Source organism: Bombus vosnesenskii, unplaced genomic scaffold (assembly GCF_011952255.1).
Source record: "Bombus vosnesenskii isolate JDL3184/JDL3185 unplaced genomic scaffold, Bvos_JDL3184-5_v1.1 scf7180000013311, whole genome shotgun sequence".
In the NCBI taxonomy this organism is placed as follows: Eukaryota; Metazoa; Arthropoda; class Insecta; order Hymenoptera; family Apidae; genus Bombus; species Bombus vosnesenskii.
This window is the reverse complement of record NW_022882959.1, coordinates 831,496-853,100: the sequence shown is the minus strand read 5'-3', so window position 1 is coordinate 853,100 and position 21,605 is coordinate 831,496. Positions and strand designations below refer to the sequence as shown.

At 34.7% G+C, this 21,605-nt stretch overlaps 4 protein-coding genes across 8 annotated transcripts in view; 1 reads left to right on the top strand and 3 right to left on the bottom strand.

The window, feature by feature from the left end:
- LOC117234978 (cyclic AMP-responsive element-binding protein 3-like protein 2) overlaps positions 1–11,704 on the bottom strand; it is a 48,088-nt gene extending 36,384 nt beyond the window's left edge. Inside the window, exons 1-2 of the mRNA XM_033496579.1 lie at positions 11,333–11,704; positions 5,781–6,006 (exon numbers count right to left, since the gene is read on the bottom strand). Of these exons, the coding sequence (XP_033352470.1) occupies positions 5,781–5,846 (66 nt within the window). The 5' untranslated portion in view covers positions 5,847–6,006; positions 11,333–11,704. The remainder of the gene's footprint in view (positions 1–5,780; positions 6,007–11,332) is intronic.
- Positions 11,705–13,466: 1,762 nt separating this feature from the next.
- On the bottom strand, positions 13,467–17,813 carry LOC117234977. Of its 2 annotated transcripts, XM_033496578.1 has the most exons (6): positions 17,542–17,813; positions 16,112–16,126; positions 15,586–15,660; positions 15,200–15,503; positions 14,673–15,118; positions 13,467–14,560 (listed from the first exon to the last, which is right to left on the bottom strand). In XM_033496578.1, exons 2-6 carry the CDS (start codon positions 16,112–16,114, stop codon positions 14,012–14,014), a joined length of 1,377 nt encoding a protein of 458 aa, XP_033352469.1. In that variant the 5' UTR covers positions 16,115–16,126; positions 17,542–17,813; the 3' UTR covers positions 13,467–14,011. The 2 variants fall into 2 exon arrangements, with proteins under 2 accessions (XP_033352469.1, XP_033352468.1); XM_033496577.1 differs by lacking the exons at positions 16,112–16,126; positions 17,542–17,813 and adding an exon at positions 17,032–17,274.
- Positions 17,813–19,628, top strand: LOC117234979. 2 transcript variants are annotated; one of them, XM_033496581.1, is made up of 3 exons: positions 17,813–18,372; positions 19,127–19,163; positions 19,260–19,628. In XM_033496581.1, the coding sequence occupies exons 1-3, from the start codon at positions 18,361–18,363 to the stop codon at positions 19,589–19,591; spliced, it is 381 nt and encodes a 126-aa protein (XP_033352472.1). In that variant the 5' UTR covers positions 17,813–18,360; the 3' UTR covers positions 19,592–19,628. The 2 variants fall into 2 exon arrangements, with proteins under 2 accessions (XP_033352472.1, XP_033352471.1); XM_033496580.1 differs by lacking the exon at positions 17,813–18,372 and adding an exon at positions 18,547–19,068 and having other exon boundaries at positions 19,260–19,623.
- A 548-nt stretch (positions 19,629–20,176) lies between these two features.
- Positions 20,177–21,605, bottom strand: part of LOC117234975 (sushi, von Willebrand factor type A, EGF and pentraxin domain-containing protein 1) — a 51,588-nt gene continuing 50,159 nt past the window's right edge. For all 3 annotated transcript variants that reach the window (XM_033496575.1, XM_033496574.1, XM_033496576.1), the window contains one exon: positions 20,177–21,134. In XM_033496575.1, the coding sequence (XP_033352466.1) occupies positions 21,103–21,134 (32 nt within the window). In that variant the 3' untranslated portion in view covers positions 20,177–21,102. The remainder of the gene's footprint in view (positions 21,135–21,605) is intronic.

The window sequence follows — 21,605 nt, the reverse complement described above, 5'->3', positions numbered from 1 at the left end:
ATTATATCAGGGTGGAAGTGAACATCAGGAGTGTACGACGTTGAACTGGAGCACGACTTTCGAGGCGATTTTGTTGCCGCCATTGCTTCGGACCGTACGATCCGAGTCCTTGGCGACTCGTACCCTAGTTTTACCGCAATTTAGTACATGTGATACGTCCCACATCGTTTTAAATCGTCACGGACCAGCCGCTTGCACAACGATCGCGTTAAAAATAGCGATGTCAGAAAACGACACTGTAATTGGGAGAAATCAAAGAAACAATCTTTGATCCCGTGCAGACATAACAAATCGTCGGCACGTTAGGAGGAAGATCCCGACCAACGAGGCTGATTTATTCCAGAAAAAATTCTTCGAATCCTCACGCTTGTCACGAGTTCCAAGGAGAATTCCACTAGTCATATAGTTAACTATTATTTTTTTCTAAAAGGACCATTTGTGCTAGATACAAAGTCTGACGATGTGGCGATAAATTAGTCACGGTTCTCAACTTGGAATAATGATTTTCCTTTCACGCCTTTCGTGGAATGCTATGCGGCTCTTTGGATATATTATATTAAGAAAGAATACGTGCCACTATTATGTCTTAAAGACGATGATGTAGAAAAGAAAGTAACAGATGCTCGCTTCGGTCGTCGTTCAAAACATTAGAATTTATAAGTAACTTTTTGCAATATTCAAGCGAAATGAATTCCACAAACAGAATGATTCTACGGAATTCAAATAGGAGGAAGATAGTACTATTAGATCGCGTTTGAAATTCAAATGCATTAGTCGGTGAAAAAAAAACATAATTATAATATGCACTACTAACTTATATTCCTCGTGCATTTAACGTCCTAACCGCATGCATTTTTATATAATATTAAGAATAAGATATAATAACAACGAACAATAACATTTAATAATATCAATTATCAACGATATTTAAAGATACATTCATGAGATCAACTTCTCCTAGCGTTCTTCCCACATGCAGTGCCAGAATCTCACCTTCAATGTCGCAGTGTATAAAAAGGACAAACGCAGACATAAAAAATGATTGCAAGAAATAAACGCGCATATGGTCAAGGCGAAAAGCTTCGTATCGGCTCGGTTGCCAACCAAACCTTCTTCCTAACAAATCTCTGTCCGTAATAGAAATTGAAAGGCAATCTGTGCCTCCGCGATGGCTCGTCATATTTGGGGGAGGGGGTCAATCCCCTTTTACTCAATTACGTCATCTCTCAGACGGTACTGTAGAGGCGTATACTACTACGCTTTCCAGCGAACCGAGTCGTTAAACTTAACGGTGACCACCGCGGGGAAAACCTGCGTCTGTTGTTCCGCGCAACAAAGGAAAAGACGAGACGAAAAAACCGAGAATGGTCTGTTGGCGAAATTTAATTCATAGATAAATTCCAATGTAACTCGTATTTTATATATCGAACTTCAAAATCTCAAAATACAATAAATTCAGGAAAATTTTAGCTGCAATAGCCGGAGATGGCTTTGCATCGAGTAAGTCCAATAAATGTTCTTGATCCAAATTGATCGTTACGATAAGTCCAGGCATTAATCTTCGGACAAGTTTTTATACAAGTAACAGGGAAACGATTCCTGACCTATATTAAATCAATTTACGATCGCTTGCTATGCCTTGCATTAACACGTAGAAAACAAAATTTAGACAAAATAAAGTACTTCGAATGACGGGGATTTAAATACATAAGATAAGGTCTTTGTATCAAATTCTTTCGATTTGGTTTTGCTTTCAAGTTTTTATCTCCAGTAATAATTACAAACAGAGTGGCTTTCCTACGTTTGTAATACTTCAAGCTACAAAAAGACCCAAAAACCATATATTATCGTATTTATATATAAATTCTGTAAACCGTATATCATAGAGAAAAAGAAAAGAATTAAATTAGAACTTTTCATAATAAAATTCGCTAAATATACACCTGCTACTGTATATCTTCTTCGGTAGTAGTAATTAAACATTTTTTACTGCTTTTAATAGCTACTATATGCCTCTAAACTTCCGTTAGAACGATTCAAAACCCGTTCTTCCAACCAACTATGTACATATTATTTTATAAGAATCTATGAAAAAACAGACACTCGTTAACCCAGCGATCCAGAATTCGCAGACACGATCGGTTATTTTTACAGACATTTTTTACGACACCTTGTTCCATCGTTTCACCTAACGTTATCGCGATTTTTCTTTATTGCGTAACGAAAGACAAGAGGCAAATCTTTGTCTTTTCCGTCAGAGAGAACACGTAGATGGTGCACGGTTACGGATGGTGCAGTGCACCACACTGACAGTATCTTCGTAATCGCTCTTAATTAAACTAAACTAAGGTCTTAGTATTAAAAAAATCTTTTGCTCGTTAAAAATGGAAAGAAACATAATTCGAGATAACAATGTGACACACTTTGGCTATTCGATATAACGTAATATACGAATACGTAAATTCTCGTTTACCTTTCAATAAAAAAAAAAAAGAAATATAACGAATTTGTTTTTCTTTGAGCCTGTATTATATGAAAAATATTAACTCTGTTGCAAATATTCCTTATAGTAACTCGTGCAAGTATTTGAACACTTACTATAAAAATAGTCACGTATGTCACGTATATACTCGACTGTCTGGTGTAAGCGTGTTACATAAAACATTTTGAAATTTCATTAGCGCTGCATGAGACACGACTATCGCGATTATATTCGTAAAATTTCAATTCGATCTAAAATCGTATCGTACGCAGAAGTTGGAAAACGTTTACTGCAAATGTACATATTTGATGAAAAATTAGTATACAGCACGAATAGCTGATTTTAAACGTATGATAAGTGTTAAACATCGTCCCACTGAGAATAAAGACTTACTGATACAATGTACAATCGACTGTTTCAATATTTCGATGATCTCTGAAAGATGTACGCTTGCATTAGCATTGACCACAAAAAGTATTTACACTTTTCCCTTCTTCCGAATGAAATATATTTTGATCGCGTTCTACATACATTTCATTTTCATAGAATTAAATTTTTATACTCATACTCTTAAATAATACGAAATTTAATATACTTGAAGCCAATTGATCAATATATGATACACGCAATAACGAATAGCAATAACATTCAAATACTTCTCGTAACTACCGTATAGGATTATGATAAACTATAGCTTGGTTCTTGATGGGTTAACAAATTAAAAATCATTTACTACGATAGCAAATTCACGCATAACCATGTCGTTAATAAAGATTCCATGCTCGAAGGAGCATGATCGTTAAGGAAGGTTGGTAGTAAGGAGGCACCAGGTCAAGTGGAAAGGAAATTATGCGATGAATATTCGATAAGAAGGTAAATTTCATCGGATCCTGTCAAAGAGTAATTAGCAAACGATAATATAATTGGTCGGTGAGGGAAGAAGAGGCGTCGAGAAGGCGGTCAGTGACTAATATAGCTGTAAACACGATGCAAATGACGTAACCATGCGAATCAGGATGGATTGTATTGGACAAATAAACGTTCGTGTAAATATTAACTCGACGATTACCGCACGTTCCCTGATTTAATTCTCTCGATTTTGAAATATTTTCTGAATGGATTTGGAAATTAGAAACGGTGACAATTATGAATGAGGCTTTAAATTTATGACGTAAATAAATCTCTGTCTACCGTTTTCTGTTGCAAATTGTTGTTGTCCATATAATATCCAATTCTTTATTTTCGATCAACATTTTACTGTTATAGCGCTTGTTCGTGATAAATATGAATCGATAGTGTGGTAAACTTGTAGCATAAATTTCAGCTTCTTTCGAACATTCTCCTGTCGCGAACTCTTTTTTTAAGTAGATCAACGTTCAATGTTCAATGTTCCATCTACCTGGAATTGAAACTCCTTCGCTGAAATCTACACGTAAGTCATAATTTTATCAAAAATATCGATAGTTTATATAATTATAAATTTTTAAAATAACGATAAAAATGTTTAACGACGTAATCGAAATGTAATTCTTTCGCTTCCCCCGGCACTGAAAAATGTAAATGTGGGAGCGTAAGGTGCGACAAGCTGTTTATACAGGTGAATAAACTGACATTAATATGTGCAGCCTTTTACACTCCAACATTAAACATTTCTCGTTGAACGATATTATAAAATGAATACTCGATGTAGATTTAAAAATATTTTTATCATCATGTGTACGAAGAGTAACCGAACCGTAACGAAACAGCTCTTCTTTTCTTCCGTGGAAACTTGAGTTTCGTAAAATAATTACGACGAGATATTCCATTACAATTACGTAAGTTCCACTCTTGAAGGTAAAAATAGCGTGTATAAATTAATTAAGAAGCTAAACAGTTGCCGAGTTGAAACATAATATTAAAACGCTTATTGGATGGGTCTTAAACGATTTACAGGGCTTTAAATGTCAGGTTTAATTAAGAAGCGTCTAATATCGGAAAATAATTGAAAAGTTTGAAAGGCCGCAAATTCAAAAAGTTGAATATTTGAATAATTCGAAAATCATAGAATTAAAACTTTCGCGATTTCACAAAATTTGATCGAAGGCACCAAAATTTTCAAGTCCTAACATTTCGGAATTTGAATATTCATAAATTTCAATATTCCGACATTCTTATATTTCAAAACATTTTAATTCTAAAATCCTACAGTTTTTAAATTGCGAAATTAGGGAGTTTGAAAATTTAAATACTGAAGAATTCCAAGTTTTGAGAATTAAATTAAAGAATTCGGAAATTCGCAATCTTTACCTAATACAAAATAACTGGACGTTCAAGTAACCATCGCAAAGAGTCAATATCATCCACTTTAATTTCCTCAATTGAAATTAACCAACATACTTTGCCACGGATAACCTAACCCAACGACTTCCTCTTCTAAAACGTCCATTACGCCCAACGAATCAATACCAAAGATACTTGCGACCGCCTCCAGAAAACGTAAGAAGTGAAATACCTCGATTCAATCTCTATTGTTCATCTACAGGAACCGCGGTAAACTAATTACACGTTAACAAGCTTTGGCAATGCAATCTGTCAGCAGAAGCAGGAAGCAGAAATACGAAACACTCGTCTTACCTATTTTTCTTCGACACTCGTTTCCTCTCGTTCGTTTACCTATCGAAAACTTTCTCGTATCGCGAGGATTCAACGCGTGAGAGAAATGGACTATATCCATCCTCGTGCGAGTACAGGTAACGTTCCTGGCACACGTACTTTGCAAACACGGTTTTCGTACGAGAAGTATAAGAATTTTTGGTAGAACAATGTCGGAAAATTAAAGGGAAACTGCGATGTACAATAAAGCGAACTTAGTAGGAGAACGATCTTCCAAACCTAATTGTGATATACGATTTATTGACGAAAAAATATCGGTCACCAGGGCTGCCCTGTTATCAAATGAAAGAAAATCAGGACATTTTTGTATATGGCAGTGAAGACGAAAATTGGCTAACTTTAAAGTTTATACGAATTTTCTTTCATCTTCGATACAGTACAATCCCCTGCGTTCGAACCTCTATTACATAAATATATTAAAAGTTAGATACGTCATTGTATCTATTATTTTGTTGGTATTCGTCAAATAATATTTTATTGTCGTATAATCTACTCTACGTATAATACGGTACAGGTTTTCGCTCTATAAGATACCTGTTAGATACCTGTGTATAAATTGTATACCCGTTATGCACGCAAATTATGAATAACAATCAGAAGCAATAGAGAGAAAATGAGGCAAAATAAACGACGATGTACTTACCGGTTCGGAGAGATAGGACTCCCACAGTTCCCTGAGATCGCTGCTTCCCACGTCGTAGAATTCCATGATCCTAAGCTTGCTCGATCGTTCCTAGTGTCGTGCCGTTGCCAGTCAATGAATTGCCGTATAGTCTGCCCATGGAGGATAAAGAATATCAGAAGAATACGGACACGATCTCTCCTCGAGGATTCATTGTCTTCCAAGGATACCGGCAGACCGACACTTTCTGAAGGCAAAACGTTCGAGAAGGTTGAACGATCGGTGTACAGTAGCATTCAAAAATATTTACATGCTTTATCTTACTTTTGATCTGATATCATTTAATTAGATAGTTTAATTGAACTACTATCTTTAATTGGAGAAAATGAATTTCTTATACAGAACGTTTCAGCGATCGTGACACGATTATCGAGGAAACGATTCTACGCGAAAAAATAAGTAAAAAATGTAGAATAATAATTGTTTATTTTATTGAATAGAACTTTCTATTTGTATTAGGCATTCTTTTTTAATAAGAATTTTCTCGGAAACGATTATTCTATATTTATTTTTTTACGTATACCTTCCTCTTATATAAAGTCACAGCCTTGCCAATAGTCTACACGATTACCAAGGCGCTCTATATAAATTGGTTATCCTGCGCAGAATTCAGATAGTCGAAGTCCTGCTGTAGAATATTGCGACGCGAAGCAGTAGGAAAGTGAACATTTCGGAATTCTCACTTCTTGTACGGTCTGTTCTATCACATGAGAAACTCTTTATCTTTGGATTGTTTGACTTTTGATTTCTAAACTGTGACTCAGATTCTTTTAGACTGATGGAAAGATTATGATAGACGGTTACCTCAAGTTGATGAGATAAATATATAGAAATAAATAACTTTTATAACTTTAAAATACTATTACGATATAGTAAACCACTAAATCTTTCCGAAACTAATTCGATAATACGTCTTAAATCATTTTTCTAATATTGCTGGAACCGATAGGAATACAGAATTCTATTGAAAATGGGACTGCATTTCTCGTTTGAAAAATTATTTCACAGTTTTGCGTTATTAGATTTCCCATAAATACAAGCATTCGCGGTCTATTTATAAGCGTGTTTCTGTGATTGGCGTTATCTTGTCTTCCGCATAGTCAATATAGAATGATCGAACTATATTCGATCCCAATTAAGTATGGCAAGTACCATTAGTAATTTCGAACGGTCGTTAATTTTATTCCTACGTTTTCCTCTTTTTTCCTTTACCTCTATATAGGTCAATGACAACACAAAGAATTTCTACGCTAGCAAACAGTTTCAAAATAATGATAGTAGCTGGGAAAAATATTTGAACACTTAGCATAGAAAACTTACACTCGAAATTTTACATTTCATTGAATTTCGTTTCGTAATAAAGCGTGAAAATGTTTCGTATAATATATAATATATTCGTAAAATGTTTCTACAAATGTTCGAATATTTTCGTCAGCAGCTGCATATATCATAAATTCGAGTAGAAATAATTATATTTTTATAGCGACGTCGAAGAAAAATCAGAGAAATTGAACGAACTATTGTTTTCACTCGTGTCTCTATGACATGGAGAAGTGCAAATCGGTTGAATGTGAATCGTAACGTTTGCGAACACGATTTGGTATTTAATATATTCTATTATTCTATCAGTGCAACACGATGCAACGACTGTACCAGAGCTTGTATACTGTAACGAGATCAATGGACCTGTCTGTATGAGTTAAGTACATATGTATATATGTATAGTGTTCTCGCGGAGAGAAGGAGAATCGAACGCGTTGCGAAATGAACTGCGATGCGTTCGCTCGGAAAACAATGGAGAATTTCTTTAAAGACAAAAGAGTATCTTTGCTTTACTTTTAAAAGAGACTCGTGGAAGCTTCATTTATATATTTATTTCGAAATTTTGATTTCGATCTTGATTTCGATTTTTTAAACCTTCTTTTACCTATCTTTTAGTCCTTCTAGCCTTCGTGATACTAATTGTCGGTTATCACATTACAAATTCGTAATTGCAGTCGTTAACAGGGTTAAGTATCGAGTTAAGTATATCGTTCTACCGAATAAAGGAGGCATGAGAACGAAAGGAATTACGGCCATGGTTGTAAAAGAAAGAAGGAAGGAAATTTCCATAGAGTTCCCACTGTAGTTTCTTTGACTCATATTCTACACAGAGTACTGTTACTCAAAATCCTGTTGAGCGATAATTTTCAATTTTAGTCAACGCTAATCAGTTTTCTTTCGTATAAGAGTTTCATAGTATAGCGATGCAAATACGATAAAAATGTATCATCCTGCATATTCTCAATTAACTATTTCATTGAAATTTTATTAATGTCATCTATGTAATATATATTCATTCATATACATTCATTATGAAGATGAAAATGTAAAAAATAAATTATCTGTAATTTAACAAAACTAACGACACAACAGAGGAAAGAAGAAGCCATGAAAACAATCGCGCTCAAAATTACACTATCGACAACAATCCAGATTTCACGAAGAAGAAGAGTTTCCAGGAAATGAAACAAAATTTCCGAACGGTAAACTCCCAACGAGTGCTCGTTGTGGCATAGCGCGCTATGTTTACACAATTCCGACAATTATCAGCAGCTGCGGGTACATTAGCGAGGTCTGTTGTTCTTCCTGAGCACACGTTACTAAATGTGCGTTAAAAAAACGATCGTATAACAAACTTTTAAACGGTATGTATGTTGGACTCTTCTTCGATCGTTCAACCGATCCGCCTTACTTTATCTCTGTCCCGCCAATAAATTTGAAACCAATCATCAGCCTCGTATTAATCGTGTCCGACCTTTTACTCAACTGGGAAGAGTTCCACATGATCACCGATATCAAACAGAACCGGTATATTTCAAGGAAACACAGTTGAACATAAAAACAGGTTCGCGAAACTTTAACGTGAAAATGTATCGAGCGATGGCTCGTAACTAGAACAATCCAAATTTCGGTCTTTTCATATAGTGGGATCCACCCTAGTAATCGCAACATAGTGGAATCGTTAATATGCAACAAAAATACAAAAAAATATCTGTTTATAGAAAAAAAAAGTTACAGTAAATAAGAATTCATATGTTATAGTTAATTTACGTTACGAATATTATTGGCTATGAAAACATTTTTTGGTTATCACTAAATACCGTCGATAACGAACATTTTTTTTTGTTACTTCCGACCATCGTAGCTTTTCATTCGCATTATCGATAATTAGTATCTCTCTAAAAGGAAAGGAACCAAAGAGTTGAACTTTAGCAATTACCGCAATATAATGGTTATTTCATTTAAAATATTTAACATGTATTATTTTACTCCTGTAAAAAAGGCAAACATGGACATAAGTGGTTTTTGCTATGTACCTTTTAATTATTTTAACGAAAATAATTTATTGAACAGGTACTTACGTGTTATGTACATATGTACGTATCTTTGATCGATAGCAGGATCGAGATAACGAGCGGTAACATTTTTTCCGGAACACGAGCGTAGAGTATGATAGATACACCTTTGATTATCGTTTGAACGAAATACTATGTCGTTAAATTTTTTACTCGCGTTTTTATAACTACGAGGCAAACATAAAATCCTCATTTCTTTAGAGATTGAAACGATTCGAAACATTTAGTAAAGATTATACATTTTTGAATGTTATTGATTTTCTTCTAACAGAAAGTTCATACAATTTTTCTACTCCAACTTACACGATGGTTAATTGAAATGATAACAAAGTTTCGAGAATTAAACTTAGCCGCTCGAAGTTGTACATTTGCTAATTTTCATAATTTTCTAAGTAATCTTTATGTTTACTAATAACTAGTAATTTTTTCTGTCGAAAGCTGATAATTCTACAAACGTTCAGAACACTACCCATTACTATTTTTATTGAAAAACTCTTAGATACTTATTTAGTCTTTTACAAATAACTGAAAAACGAAAGCAATAAATAGTATTCAATTTGTAATAAATATCAACAGGTGTTCTAATACTATTGATACGTTAATGTATGTAAGTAGACGATTAAAAAATTACATAGTATGTATACATATGCAGAAAATTAACAAATGAAAGTATATATGTATCTAGAGGGTTAAAAAGTATATGTATATAATACATACGTAACTATCAATTCATATGATGTTATAGGAGGTTTATTAACGTTTAATAGCTATCCGTCTGCTACTCTCGTCTGATGAAAAGGTCATGCTCGAAGTAGAATTTGTATCATGATGAAATTGTCACGTTTCGTTTTACGATATTGCAAAACAGATTGGCATATACGTGAGAGATTCGACTGCCTCTTTGTATACAAATATTTGAGCAACATACGAGATAACGTTTTGAAAAAAGCATCGGCAACTGTTTTATCAACGTTAACGCAATGCCGGTTGTGTGAACCGCCCTTCAACGCGATACAATGCTTTTAAACCGAATCAAACGCTCCCCTCCTACCCGCATTCAGCTTCCACATAACGCACCCGGTATTATCATTAACGTTTAGTTTCACATTCCCATTAAACACCACCATGTCGCACTCTCTATCCTCTCGTGAACTCTATTTCCATTATAACCGTCCTTAACATGAGAAAATATTTCAAAGACATTAACACATGGCCGACCGTGCGAATTGGGAATAACACTTTTAAACTCAAGCACACATAAAACACACAACGCCCAAACAATAAAATAACGATCGTTTTATAACTCGTATAACTTTCACAAAATGCATGAAAATAAAAATATGTTTTAAAATTTAATATTCAATTGAAGTATGGTGATGTTTAAAACAGAAATTTTATAATTTGACAACACGAAATTGGCAAACATATCAATTATATCCTTTTTTTAACACTAAAGAGATTCAACTAAGGTTATGTTTGTTTTTGAAAATAATTAACTAACAAAAGATAAATTGAACAAGACATACATACGTTTCTTCCGTCATTTCAATGAAAAATGACTATCAGCATCATATTTTATTCTGAACTATATTGTTACAAATGTTAAAAATGTATCTAAACATATATTATATCGGCACAAAACGAACGCGATGTATGTATCACTAAGTAAGATGAACAAATCTTTCCAATTGGCCTTACAACAATATATTCTAAAATCAATAAATTGTCTATATGTTAACATACATAAACTCTGTTCAGGTAGTGCCATAAATAGAACGCAATTGGAAAAATAAATACGAAAGTATTAAATGAAGATAGAGTTACAGCTGGATTGGCGCGACAAGTGGTTGTTCAGACTGATACACAAACAAATTCGACGAAAATAGTACAATCGTCCTTAGTTGTGAGTAATTTCTACACAAATCGTCAAGAGGATTACCCCTTCGCCTACTAATACACCCACTCGATGCAATCGAAATGCACCAGATGGAACGAAGTACCGGCTCAATGTGACCGACTTGCACGCGCGTACACGTGCACTCGATTACAAGTATATTTGTATCTCGATAAACAATCCATTTGCAGAAGATATATAACATACGAGCTAATACTTACCGAAGAAAAGCTGGGGAACCGCGAATTCCCGTTGGTACAAGGAAAAATCACCCCGATGGAACGAGTAAAATTACACAAATATCTTGAGCGTAACAGAAAGGCCACAGCACTGATCGAACGGAACCCGCACTGTACCATACGATGCACTGTTCGCAACCAAGGCGCCAATGAACATGCAGGAAATCGGGACAGCGGGATCGATAGCCAACACCCGTACACCTATGAACGTATCGGGCCACCAATAGGTTACACGAAAGCAAGCTCTTCGCCGTAAGCTCGCCGCCAAACACGGATGACCTGACCTTCGATCGGTAAAGTCGACTTCCGTATAAACCAAAGACGGAACGATACACGCGCGTTCACGTTCTCCGCGTAAATGCGCGATCGGTCGCACGTGCTGCCCGGCCGAACCCTCGCTTGTTCTGTTCGTTAACCAATCAACGCGGACCACCTGTTAGCAGCGTACTGAACTCCCGTAGCACGCCGCACAGAGAACGATGCGCGCGCAACCGTTCCTTTTCCCGCTCCGTCATGGCGGCCAGTAGTTTGAAATCGGGTTCCACCGGCTTACGTGCGTCGCGATAATGTTTGATAATTGTGCTTTGCGTGTGCAGTGTAGTTTGGGTCAGATTCGAAACGATTCATTCGGCAGTGGAAAATTGTGTGGAGTGTTGAGTGTTTGGGAAGTGACTAATGGAAGAAAATTTTTGGAAAGGCGTGGATTGATGGAATGGCGGATAAGATCTCCTTGGACAATACTGCACCATATTTTTATAGAATTATTACAGAACAGGGATAGTTCGAGCATATTCCAGTAACTGTAAGTATATTGTTATATCTTTAAGATTAACGAGACTCGAGTATCGTGATATGTAATGTAACATTTCGAAAAGTTAAGACACGGGTAATGAAGTATCTGATCGTATTAACCTAATAAACAATGCTTAATTTTCCGGTTAATGTTTATTATCGGGAACCTGTTTAGTGGTGTATTATTAAAATTCTATTTAAAATGTAGTTAGTGATTGCAATTCATGTTGTAAAAATACTCGTATTCACGCTGGTATCGACTTCAACATGGATCCCAATGTGATGTTCACGCACATGGCGGGAACATTTAAAAATTCAAAAGTTGCAGTACACCAAAATTTACCAAGTACAACAAACAAAATTTAAGTTTCCGTTGAATGTATAAATACTCAAATTGAAACTATGAATTTAAGAAAATATTTTTATAAAAACAAAATGAATTTATATATATATAGTAATAAATTCATGTGTATTTAATTTAGGTTAATGAAAATAGTATTATTTTTCGGAGGATATACTTACATTTATTAACAAATTCTTTACACATTTAGGATGTAGAATTTGAATTGTATACATATTTCGTAATATAAACAATAATATACATGTTTTTCACAGCTTAATATTTAATATGTAACATGCAAACATAAAACAAAATAAGATATAAAAATATACATTTTATTAGATTTATAATATTCTGTGTAAAGATAAAATATAAGTTTAATAAAAATAAGATATCGAGAAGTACATTTCACTGGTTAGGAAAATTCCAATAACGTTCTCAATTATTTTGAAATAAGACCTTCTATATTAATATAGCTTAGATAGTAATCTAGATGCAAAAATTATTACCCGTACGATTCTTTTTTTATTTCCATATACGTACAAGAATTTTCAATATTCACTACAGCATAGTCTGAAGGAACGAAAAAACAATTCTGAGTGATTGATTTGTATTACATTGCTTAATAATAGAGTAACATCTTCGTAATATTGTGATAAGTGTATGCAATATCGCTATGGATATTAAAATTTCTTTACAAACAGAACTTACAGGAATTATTGAATTTAGATAAATGCCTTTGTTATCCGACAAGTTAAGTTAATTATACAATGAGTGTCTACAAAAATAATTCTCTTCACTACGAGGTAGATTCTGACAAGCATGTTCTTTATTCGAATATCAATTGTACATCATGCTACTATTGTGCCCACGCCAGTAAAAAAATTATATTCTTACCGATCATAATTTATCTTGTTCTAACCTCCATATTTATACTTTTTATCAGGTACAATACAAGGCTGAACAAAATATGATTATGTAATCTTTTTTCATTTTTTTTTTTTTTTTTTTTTTTGGCAAAAGAGATACTATTTTAGATTTTACTCCACTTCTGCCTCTTTATCTTTTTTTTTTCGTTTGTTCATTTCAATTATATGAACGTAGATTTCGTTATAAGCATTATAAAACATTGTAAATAGGATGTCTTTGAACAAAAACAGAACAAACACAAACATATTGTGCAACAAACATTTACATAAGATGTTAATATATACACCTTTCCTTCGAGTAACGTTATATATGTATTTATATAAAGAATTCAACAACAATCTGCCTCAAACGATTGATAAGAAAAAAAAAAGAAATGAATTAAATATAACGATACAATTTGAAATCATTCATTGCATTAATAGTCGTAGTGATATAGATTTATATATAAATGAAAATGATGCATCGCTTTTTTCTCTTATATGACAAAATATATATATATATAGATATATATATAAAGGCAAAAATTATGATAGAAATGAAAAATTTTATGCGATACCCGCCGCATAACGATCATTCAAAACAAGTAGAAGAAACGCTTTTTAGAATTCTTTTTTCAAAGCGGACCTCAATAACGCACTGCGCATCGATGTTACGAGTTTTTCAAGTTCTTCAACCTTCATCTTCAATATCCTATTGTCCCGTTCCAATTCGACCGCTTTCTTCGCCATCTCAGTTTCTTTCGCTTTTTTATTCATACGTGACTTTCGCGAAGCTTCGTTGTTCTTCTCCCTGGACTCTCGATAATGCAAAACAGACGTTCGATCGTCCGAGTCTGACTCTATGTAACGTTTTCGCTCTATTCTCTCCCGTCGCGCTCGACTATAAGGTTTCTCTATTTTGTTGCTAACTGATATCCTCGTACGTTCCGCCCTCCTCGTTGATACTACTGGTGCGTCTGAAGAAGACGAAGTTATCGTTGACGATGGTGTTCGATTTCTTGTGCACTCTGGGACGATAGTCTCGTTCTTCTCCGTTTTCACTTTCACGCTAGTTTGTGGAATCGTTGTGGATAATTTGGAGGGTGACCATGATTTCGATGCTACTGAAGAATCTGTTGAAACGCTACCTTCCGGAGAATGCATTTCATCCTACAAAGCCGTATACGATATTTTATTGAACATTGTTTTACTTAGTCAGTGTTACTTTTTTACTTATATGATGTTAACTTTTTTTGCATTTGAATTACACCTGTCAACTTACATCGCAAAGGTACGACAATAAATCGAACGTATCCGATCCAGTGGTTTCCACTGTTCGTAATACATCCCATGTTTCACGTTGATTCTCGGTGGAATCGAATGAAGTCGGGCAAGCATCATTCAAATCAATTTCCTCTATATGATATCTGGATTGGAATGGTGCACTAACATCTGTATTATTCTGTTTGCTTGTATTTACATTAGTTGATCCTTTTGATATTTTTAACCACAAGTTGGATGTGTTTGATTCTGTTGGACTATTTTTCCCCTCGTATTTGCTAGTTACATTTGATGTAGATTGCAGGCTGTGACAACTGTCGTTTAAATGTTCGGTTGTCTCCGCGGTACTCATTTTCACGTTCCACTTTTCTTCATCTGTTACACTCATCAAATCTTTCAATACCCCCTCTTCTGAAGACAAAACACTGTTACCCTCGTATTTCGTACCTATAAATTGCAATGTCAAAATGAAAGGTAACATATATTTCTTTCTTAATGCAGATATTCATGTAATAGATAAATACTGACCTGATAGTTTAAAAGTAGGTGATTCACCTGCATGAAAATCGCATTGACCCTGGAATGGATCCATGTAACCGCTTAAATCTTGAAAGTTCTCCTCCCATATGGAGGATGCTTCTTTCTCGGTTTCTTTTGTTACATTCGTTTTTGGCTGTGGGAACACCCATGGCTCGTTCAACAATTCTGTCTCCATGGTCGGTGTTAACAAAGGAACTGTATCCATTTGTGAAGGCTCTTCCTCTGGTGGCCACGATCTCACGCCACGAGAAGCAAATGACAGGCACGGCTGACGATTGCATGGCTTTGTTACCTAGAATATAATTTCTTTAAAACTTTATTACCACCACTTGGTTCTTCAATGGAATTTTGTTAACACCTAAGAGGACACATACGTTAAACACGCCTCCTTTCTCAAATGAAATGTTGCTGGCTGTTGGGTGTTCGTAAACAGGAGGGATTTTGGATACCTATGAAAAAGATCAATATTTTCACATTTACGATACATTAGGACTTCCCATACACTGGAATTATGACTCTATTAGATAGAAAAATGATACTTTGAATACCTTTCTAATATTAAAACAATTTCCAAATGATTTTGCTTTTTATGCTACAAAATATACGTCATCTAAATCATATAAAACAGGCAGTACATTCTGATACCAAATTTATGAATACGTAGATAAAAAATATCGACAATTCCATCTATAAAACATGATTACAAACCAACAAGGATCTAATTTATCAAGATAACAGAATTAATATTTTGCTGAAAAGATAATATTTCCTATGTGTTAAGGGGATCATACGAAATGTATTAAACACAACATTGGGTCTTAATTCACTGTGCAATCAGCAGACAGAATTTATTGAAAACACAGTTAGACATTTAAACCAAGATCTTTAAACCAGGTATACCATATTCGGGCAGGTCTGTTGGCAAAAAAATCAAAGAAGTTTAGTAGTTTAATATAATGTACAAAAACAAAACATATGAAAATATAAAATACACATTATATATATACGTAACTACAACTAAACGTTTCTTTACTCGTGCAATATAATTCGATGACTAAGTATAATAAAAGTATACACATTTCTAAAGTCAATGGAGACATAGAGAATACTCTTGCTATCATTGTTTACATGCCACACGTACACAAACGTTTATGTACATGTAAAACATGCATGTGCGATCTGATTTTTGATTTTTCAATGATTACATACTTATTAAACCACGGAGTAAACGTTTAGTGTACTGTTATTCGCGCAATATCGGAGCAAAGAGTGCGATTCGATAATCGTACATTTTCAAACGCGTTCCGACATCAAGCCAATCGCGTTTCATTTGTAGGCAACAGCCAATTTTTATCGTCGAGTCGCTATATTCTTTGATATTTGATACGTTGCTTATCGAATAGAAAAGAGATGGAAAAATATTGATAGGCATGAACATTGATAATTATCAATTATTTTATATAATTCTATGAAACTACAAGAACTATAATCGATAACTTGTAATATAGTATATAATATATATACATACAATGTAATAACATAGCCTTAAACTTCGAATAAATTTTTATTATTATTATTTTTATTAAGCATTTGTTCATTGAAAAAATATGCTCAATTAAAAATTATGAAGTAACTAACGTAACAACAGATAAAATATACAATATCGTATCTAAGAAAAGCCGAAATTTTCCAACTTTTACGAGGAATACTAAATAACATTTGTTAGTTTTGATATGAACAATATCATGTATTACTATAGATTGTCAATACTTGAATTGTGTATCAAGATACACATATATAGAATCAGAAAATAAAAATACCAAGATTATCGATTGCCATAAAAAAGCCGTCGATAAGAATCGATATGCCGTCGTTATTTTTCTACCTCTAGGACACGCAGGGAAAGGAAACTTCCATTCTACGTTGCTAATACTAATCTCGTTACGTAACAGGCAGTCTCGACGCATGTGACTAAATTTTCGCAAACCGGCTCACGTTACGGCATTATTCGTTTGTACTACGTTGCGGTGCGAAAAGCGAATTTGCGCAGAAAATGATCGAAATCAGTCGCGTGATACACACGAGATATACAATGACTCGGGACCTTTCTGGAATACTATATTTTGCACAACAGCTAGGACGTATATAGGCGAGCGCTACGTCGTCCGATCGATTCGCACTGTTTGCTACATAGTTGCGGCGTAATTTCGTGTACTGCCAGTTCAATAAATGACAAAATTAGCTCGATCTATGGTTATATAATGCAGATAGACACGGCGGCCAGATCTAACGTATAGGCAGAACACGATAACTTGAAATATATCACTCACCCTCCTTGAAACAATAGGTGTTGTACCTTCCACTTGGAACGCGAGAACTATTTTATGTACCGACAATTCTAATTTCTTTGTGGAATACGTGTTAATTCGAGAATTCAAACGATTTCGTACGCAACTCGAGCACTGATCCTTCGCACTGACACACCTCTCCGAATCTTCTTCGCGGAATGCGAGCTGGAACGTCGGTAGTGCGGGATTAAACACGTCACGGTACCAACGCGCCGCGGATCCGGTGTCTGGTTGAACGTCAGATGCTAGAGCACGTCACTTTCGACCAATCTGAGCGTAGATGAGCACACTAGCGACCAATCGTTGCAAAGAAACGCTGCAGTGGGAAGAAATCTGACACGTAGATTCGATATGGGACCAGGGAAGTTCCAGTCGATAATCGTATTTTTCCACTTTTCGACACTCGTAACTTAAGTCGCCCTACGACTAAAATTCTCCCATATTCTATAGTCATGTTAGGGAGGTTTGAGATTTATTTTTGAACGAGAAGTTTGTTTGAAGCGGAAAGTAATGTTACTGCGTATAAAGACGAGCAGAAAGCCACTACTTATGTAAATATTTGTGTCGCTCTTCTAGTGACATATAGTGTGAGGTCTGTTGCATGATGTAAAAGTATAGGTTCGTTCGAGCACATTGAAACAATGGTTACGTGACAACGTACTAGGTCAGTTACATAAAAATGTGATGTATTTGTTTTTTTGCGGTATGCGACTAATCTATTTTGGAATACGCCGCATTAATAATTCAGCAACTTTATCGTTGGAGTGAATCAGTCCCGCGAAGAACGTAACGTGTTACCAGATGGAGTTGATGGTACGTGTTACGTATCCACGTGATACGATTACGAAAATGGATAATATTTGGAACTACGCAACATTTTCATTTACGACCATGATCACTTTGTTTATTAATAATTTATTTTTTTTTATATTATTAATTTAAAAATAAATACATTAAAAATTTGTTTAACATCATATCATAGATCGTATAATTAATATAAGATAAACGATGCGATATAATAAAATTAATTACGTGTAATTAATCACATTTAATTAATGAATCAACTGTTTCAAAACTAAATACACATAATATTCTGGACATTTTAAATACATTAGGAGTTACGTAATGATTAATCGCAATGTTTAATGATAAAGCACAATTATGATGCAACCTCTTACGAACTGTCACTATAGCGAAATACCTATAACAAAATTTTACACTTTGGAACGCCTGCGTTAAACTTATATCGAAATGACTGGAATCGAAACAACGAACAACTATTCTGTCGATCAAACAGTCAATTCGTCGTTACTCCTCCATCCAACGTACTAACCCAAACCACAATGAACAAACAAGAAAAATAATATTCTCAAAAAAATAGGGAAAAATGTAGTTGAATACAAGACATCGTAATTAATCTATTAACTCGGCAATCATACAACTGGAACAAAGCAAACATAACTCGTGATGCATAAATTAGATTCCACGGATTTCGCAGACCACGTAAAGGTAACACGATAATTGTCGTAATTATGAAACAACAATAAGTGGCTTAAAATACTTTCAGTTGCTATTGGAACTGATGACAGGCAATTCTAAGCAAGGTATATGAATCACGAACCTGTTTAACTCGTATACGCGTATTAGCATCTTCCTATAATTTTGCCAGTCATATTTTGCTACGTTTTGTCCGTCGATAGAATCGGTAAACCACGAAAACAAGGACTATATTATCAGCTCCGATGAATCAGATATCGAGAACGAAGATAACGACAAGACAAATGAAAACGAACAGAATTTTGGAAATGGACGTGATTACGACACGATTTTTCGCTTAAGCAAATCCTATGAAGATCACGCGAGGAACACGCGAAAACACTTAAAGCCGGACACGCGTAAAGATGCCTGGAACGATTTTGTGTTCGAGGACAAAATGTACAGAGTAATCCCTTTAAGATTGGACGAAAAAATATTCAAATCAAAATACACAACTTCCACTAATAAGAGTCGATTCAAACAAAATGATAAATAATAAAAAAAAACAGAAAAAACAATATCTTGTCGTAATATTTATTTATATGGTAAATTTTATTAATCGACAGACTGTAGATATTCGCGTAATTGTAGCACATTTAAAAGTGGAAAAATGTACAGTATGCAGTAACGTAATATCCAAATTAAGATATTCATTGTAACGTTTGATCAGCGAAATAAGTTTTTTCCTTAGTTTTCTATTTTTAGTTGCTTTTTTAATTTGTTTAGCCCTCGCCGTTCCAATTACGTTCACAAAAAATTATGTTCCCGTTTATCGAGGTTTTTATGATAAAAATGAACAGTAGCTTGGATTAATTGAAATCCAACTTTGATAAATATAAATCCACCTAAATGGCGGGATAAGTAATACAGAAGAGAAAACGGTATTCTAGCAGAATATATATTTAAACTACAAAATCCAGTTTCAATCCATAAAAATTAATCCAAACGAAAGGATAAGTAGTAAAAAGGAAGCAGCATTTCTTCGTACTATATTTTATTAAAATCTTCAATTCTAAAGAGTCATCTTCGATCGACGAAAATCGATCTTCAGACGAAAGAATAAATATAATAAAACTACAGCATCTTGTAATATATTTTATTAATAAAAAAAACAACCGTTTGTTAAAGTTTTTACAATACAAGTGAAAAACAGGTTGGTAGGCATGGTTCAATGTACATTCGCGATCAGTTCTTGGGATCGTTCGTTCCATCTTTTCCATTTTTTCTTTTCTTTTTTTTTTTTTGATTGTTTTCTTTCCCCGGTTAATCTGCACGAGTCGCCTACATGCAACGTTTTTATATTACAGCGAGAGTGATACACATATTATCTATAGTAACAAAATATAAATTCGCTTAATGTATAAGAGGGACAGTGAACTTGAAAGGGGAGAGAAAGAGGGGGGGGGGGGGGTTGTATTAACATACATGCACACACTTGCTCCTCTCGTTCGCATCTCGTTATAAATCGTAGGAGACAGACAGAGAGAGAAAGACGTGGAAAGTTAATCGATAGAAAATAAAAAAGAGAATAGTCCTTAACTAGGCTAGGTGGTATTATAAATTACATAAAATTACAACCTCACGCTTAATAGTCTTTTCTTTTACGTTGCGAACGTTTCGTTCTCTCGATTTCGTTGATCGATGTGTTAACGGGTGCCGAAACAACGATCCTACTTTAGAAAAAAAAAAAGACGACGGATCGTCGTTCCAGGACTCGATCTCGTCTCTGGATAAATCGATCAACGCAACGTCACTTTGCATCGTTGTACACGTTCGACGCGAATACACGCGTTCGAGAGGTTCACGCGGGTTCGATATCGACCTCTTTTTCCACGCCGGAAACCACGAATCTCCTCGAACGCGCCACCCCGGTACGATCCTCGTCTGGGAATAATAAATAAATTGGTCTCGACGATGGGACATCCTTTATAAAATCTGCGTAACTAGGATGTACTTTTCTTTCTTCTTTGTATTCTACGATGGTAGAACGCGGGTCACTCGTCGTGGTCACTGGCCCTCGCTATCGCTGTCGCTTTTGTCTGGAAAAATATTTGCGCACCTCGTTAGAACTATTTTTTCTCATTAGTTTCCTGGATATTTCAAAGTTTTGGCTCTGAGGAAGAATGGAACGGATAAGAATTGAGCGGACCATATTGCCCGACTGTGTTTCGCTTTTTTTATTATCTTGGAGCAAATTATTTCCTAAATATCTTCGTGTCGTGATATTCTTTCATAATAGAAAAAAATGATCTGCAACCTTTCCCTTTAACATTTGTATAAGAAGGAATTTTTAAGAGGATAAAGAAAACGCACAAAGAAGTAGATTTTTTATATGTAATATTCTAGACTAATATTTAAGTAACTTAACGTTTAATATTCTATAGAGTATTCTATAAAAATAATTACAACTAATTGTAAGAATAACTGCGGTGACCATTCAGAAAACATCCTGCCACTCTCATGGGATCATGATTCACAGGATGAGAATCCTGATGGATTGGCAGAACGAA

Excerpts from the sequence above, each read along its gene's own strand:
- LOC117234977 (XM_033496577.1), bottom strand. The coding sequence starts at position 17,178 with ATGCGTCGAGACTGCCTGTTACGTAACGAGATTAGTATTAGCAACGTA. Across the intron at positions 15,119-15,199 it reads ACCTACTTTTAAACTATCAG|GTACGAAATACGAGGGTAAC; the intron begins GTCAGTATTTAT and ends TGCAATTTATAG. Across the intron at positions 14,561-14,672 it reads TATTGTCGTACCTTTGCGAT|GATGAAATGCATTCTCCGGA; the intron begins GTAAGTTGACAG and ends ACGGCTTTGTAG.
- LOC117234979 (XM_033496580.1), top strand. The coding sequence starts at position 19,027 with ATGCATAAATTAGATTCCACGGATTTCGCAGACCACGTAAAG. Across the intron at positions 19,069-19,126 it reads ATTTCGCAGACCACGTAAAG|TTGCTATTGGAACTGATGAC; the intron begins GTAACACGATAA and ends AAATACTTTCAG. Across the intron at positions 19,164-19,259 it reads GACAGGCAATTCTAAGCAAG|AATCGGTAAACCACGAAAAC; the intron begins GTATATGAATCA and ends GTCCGTCGATAG.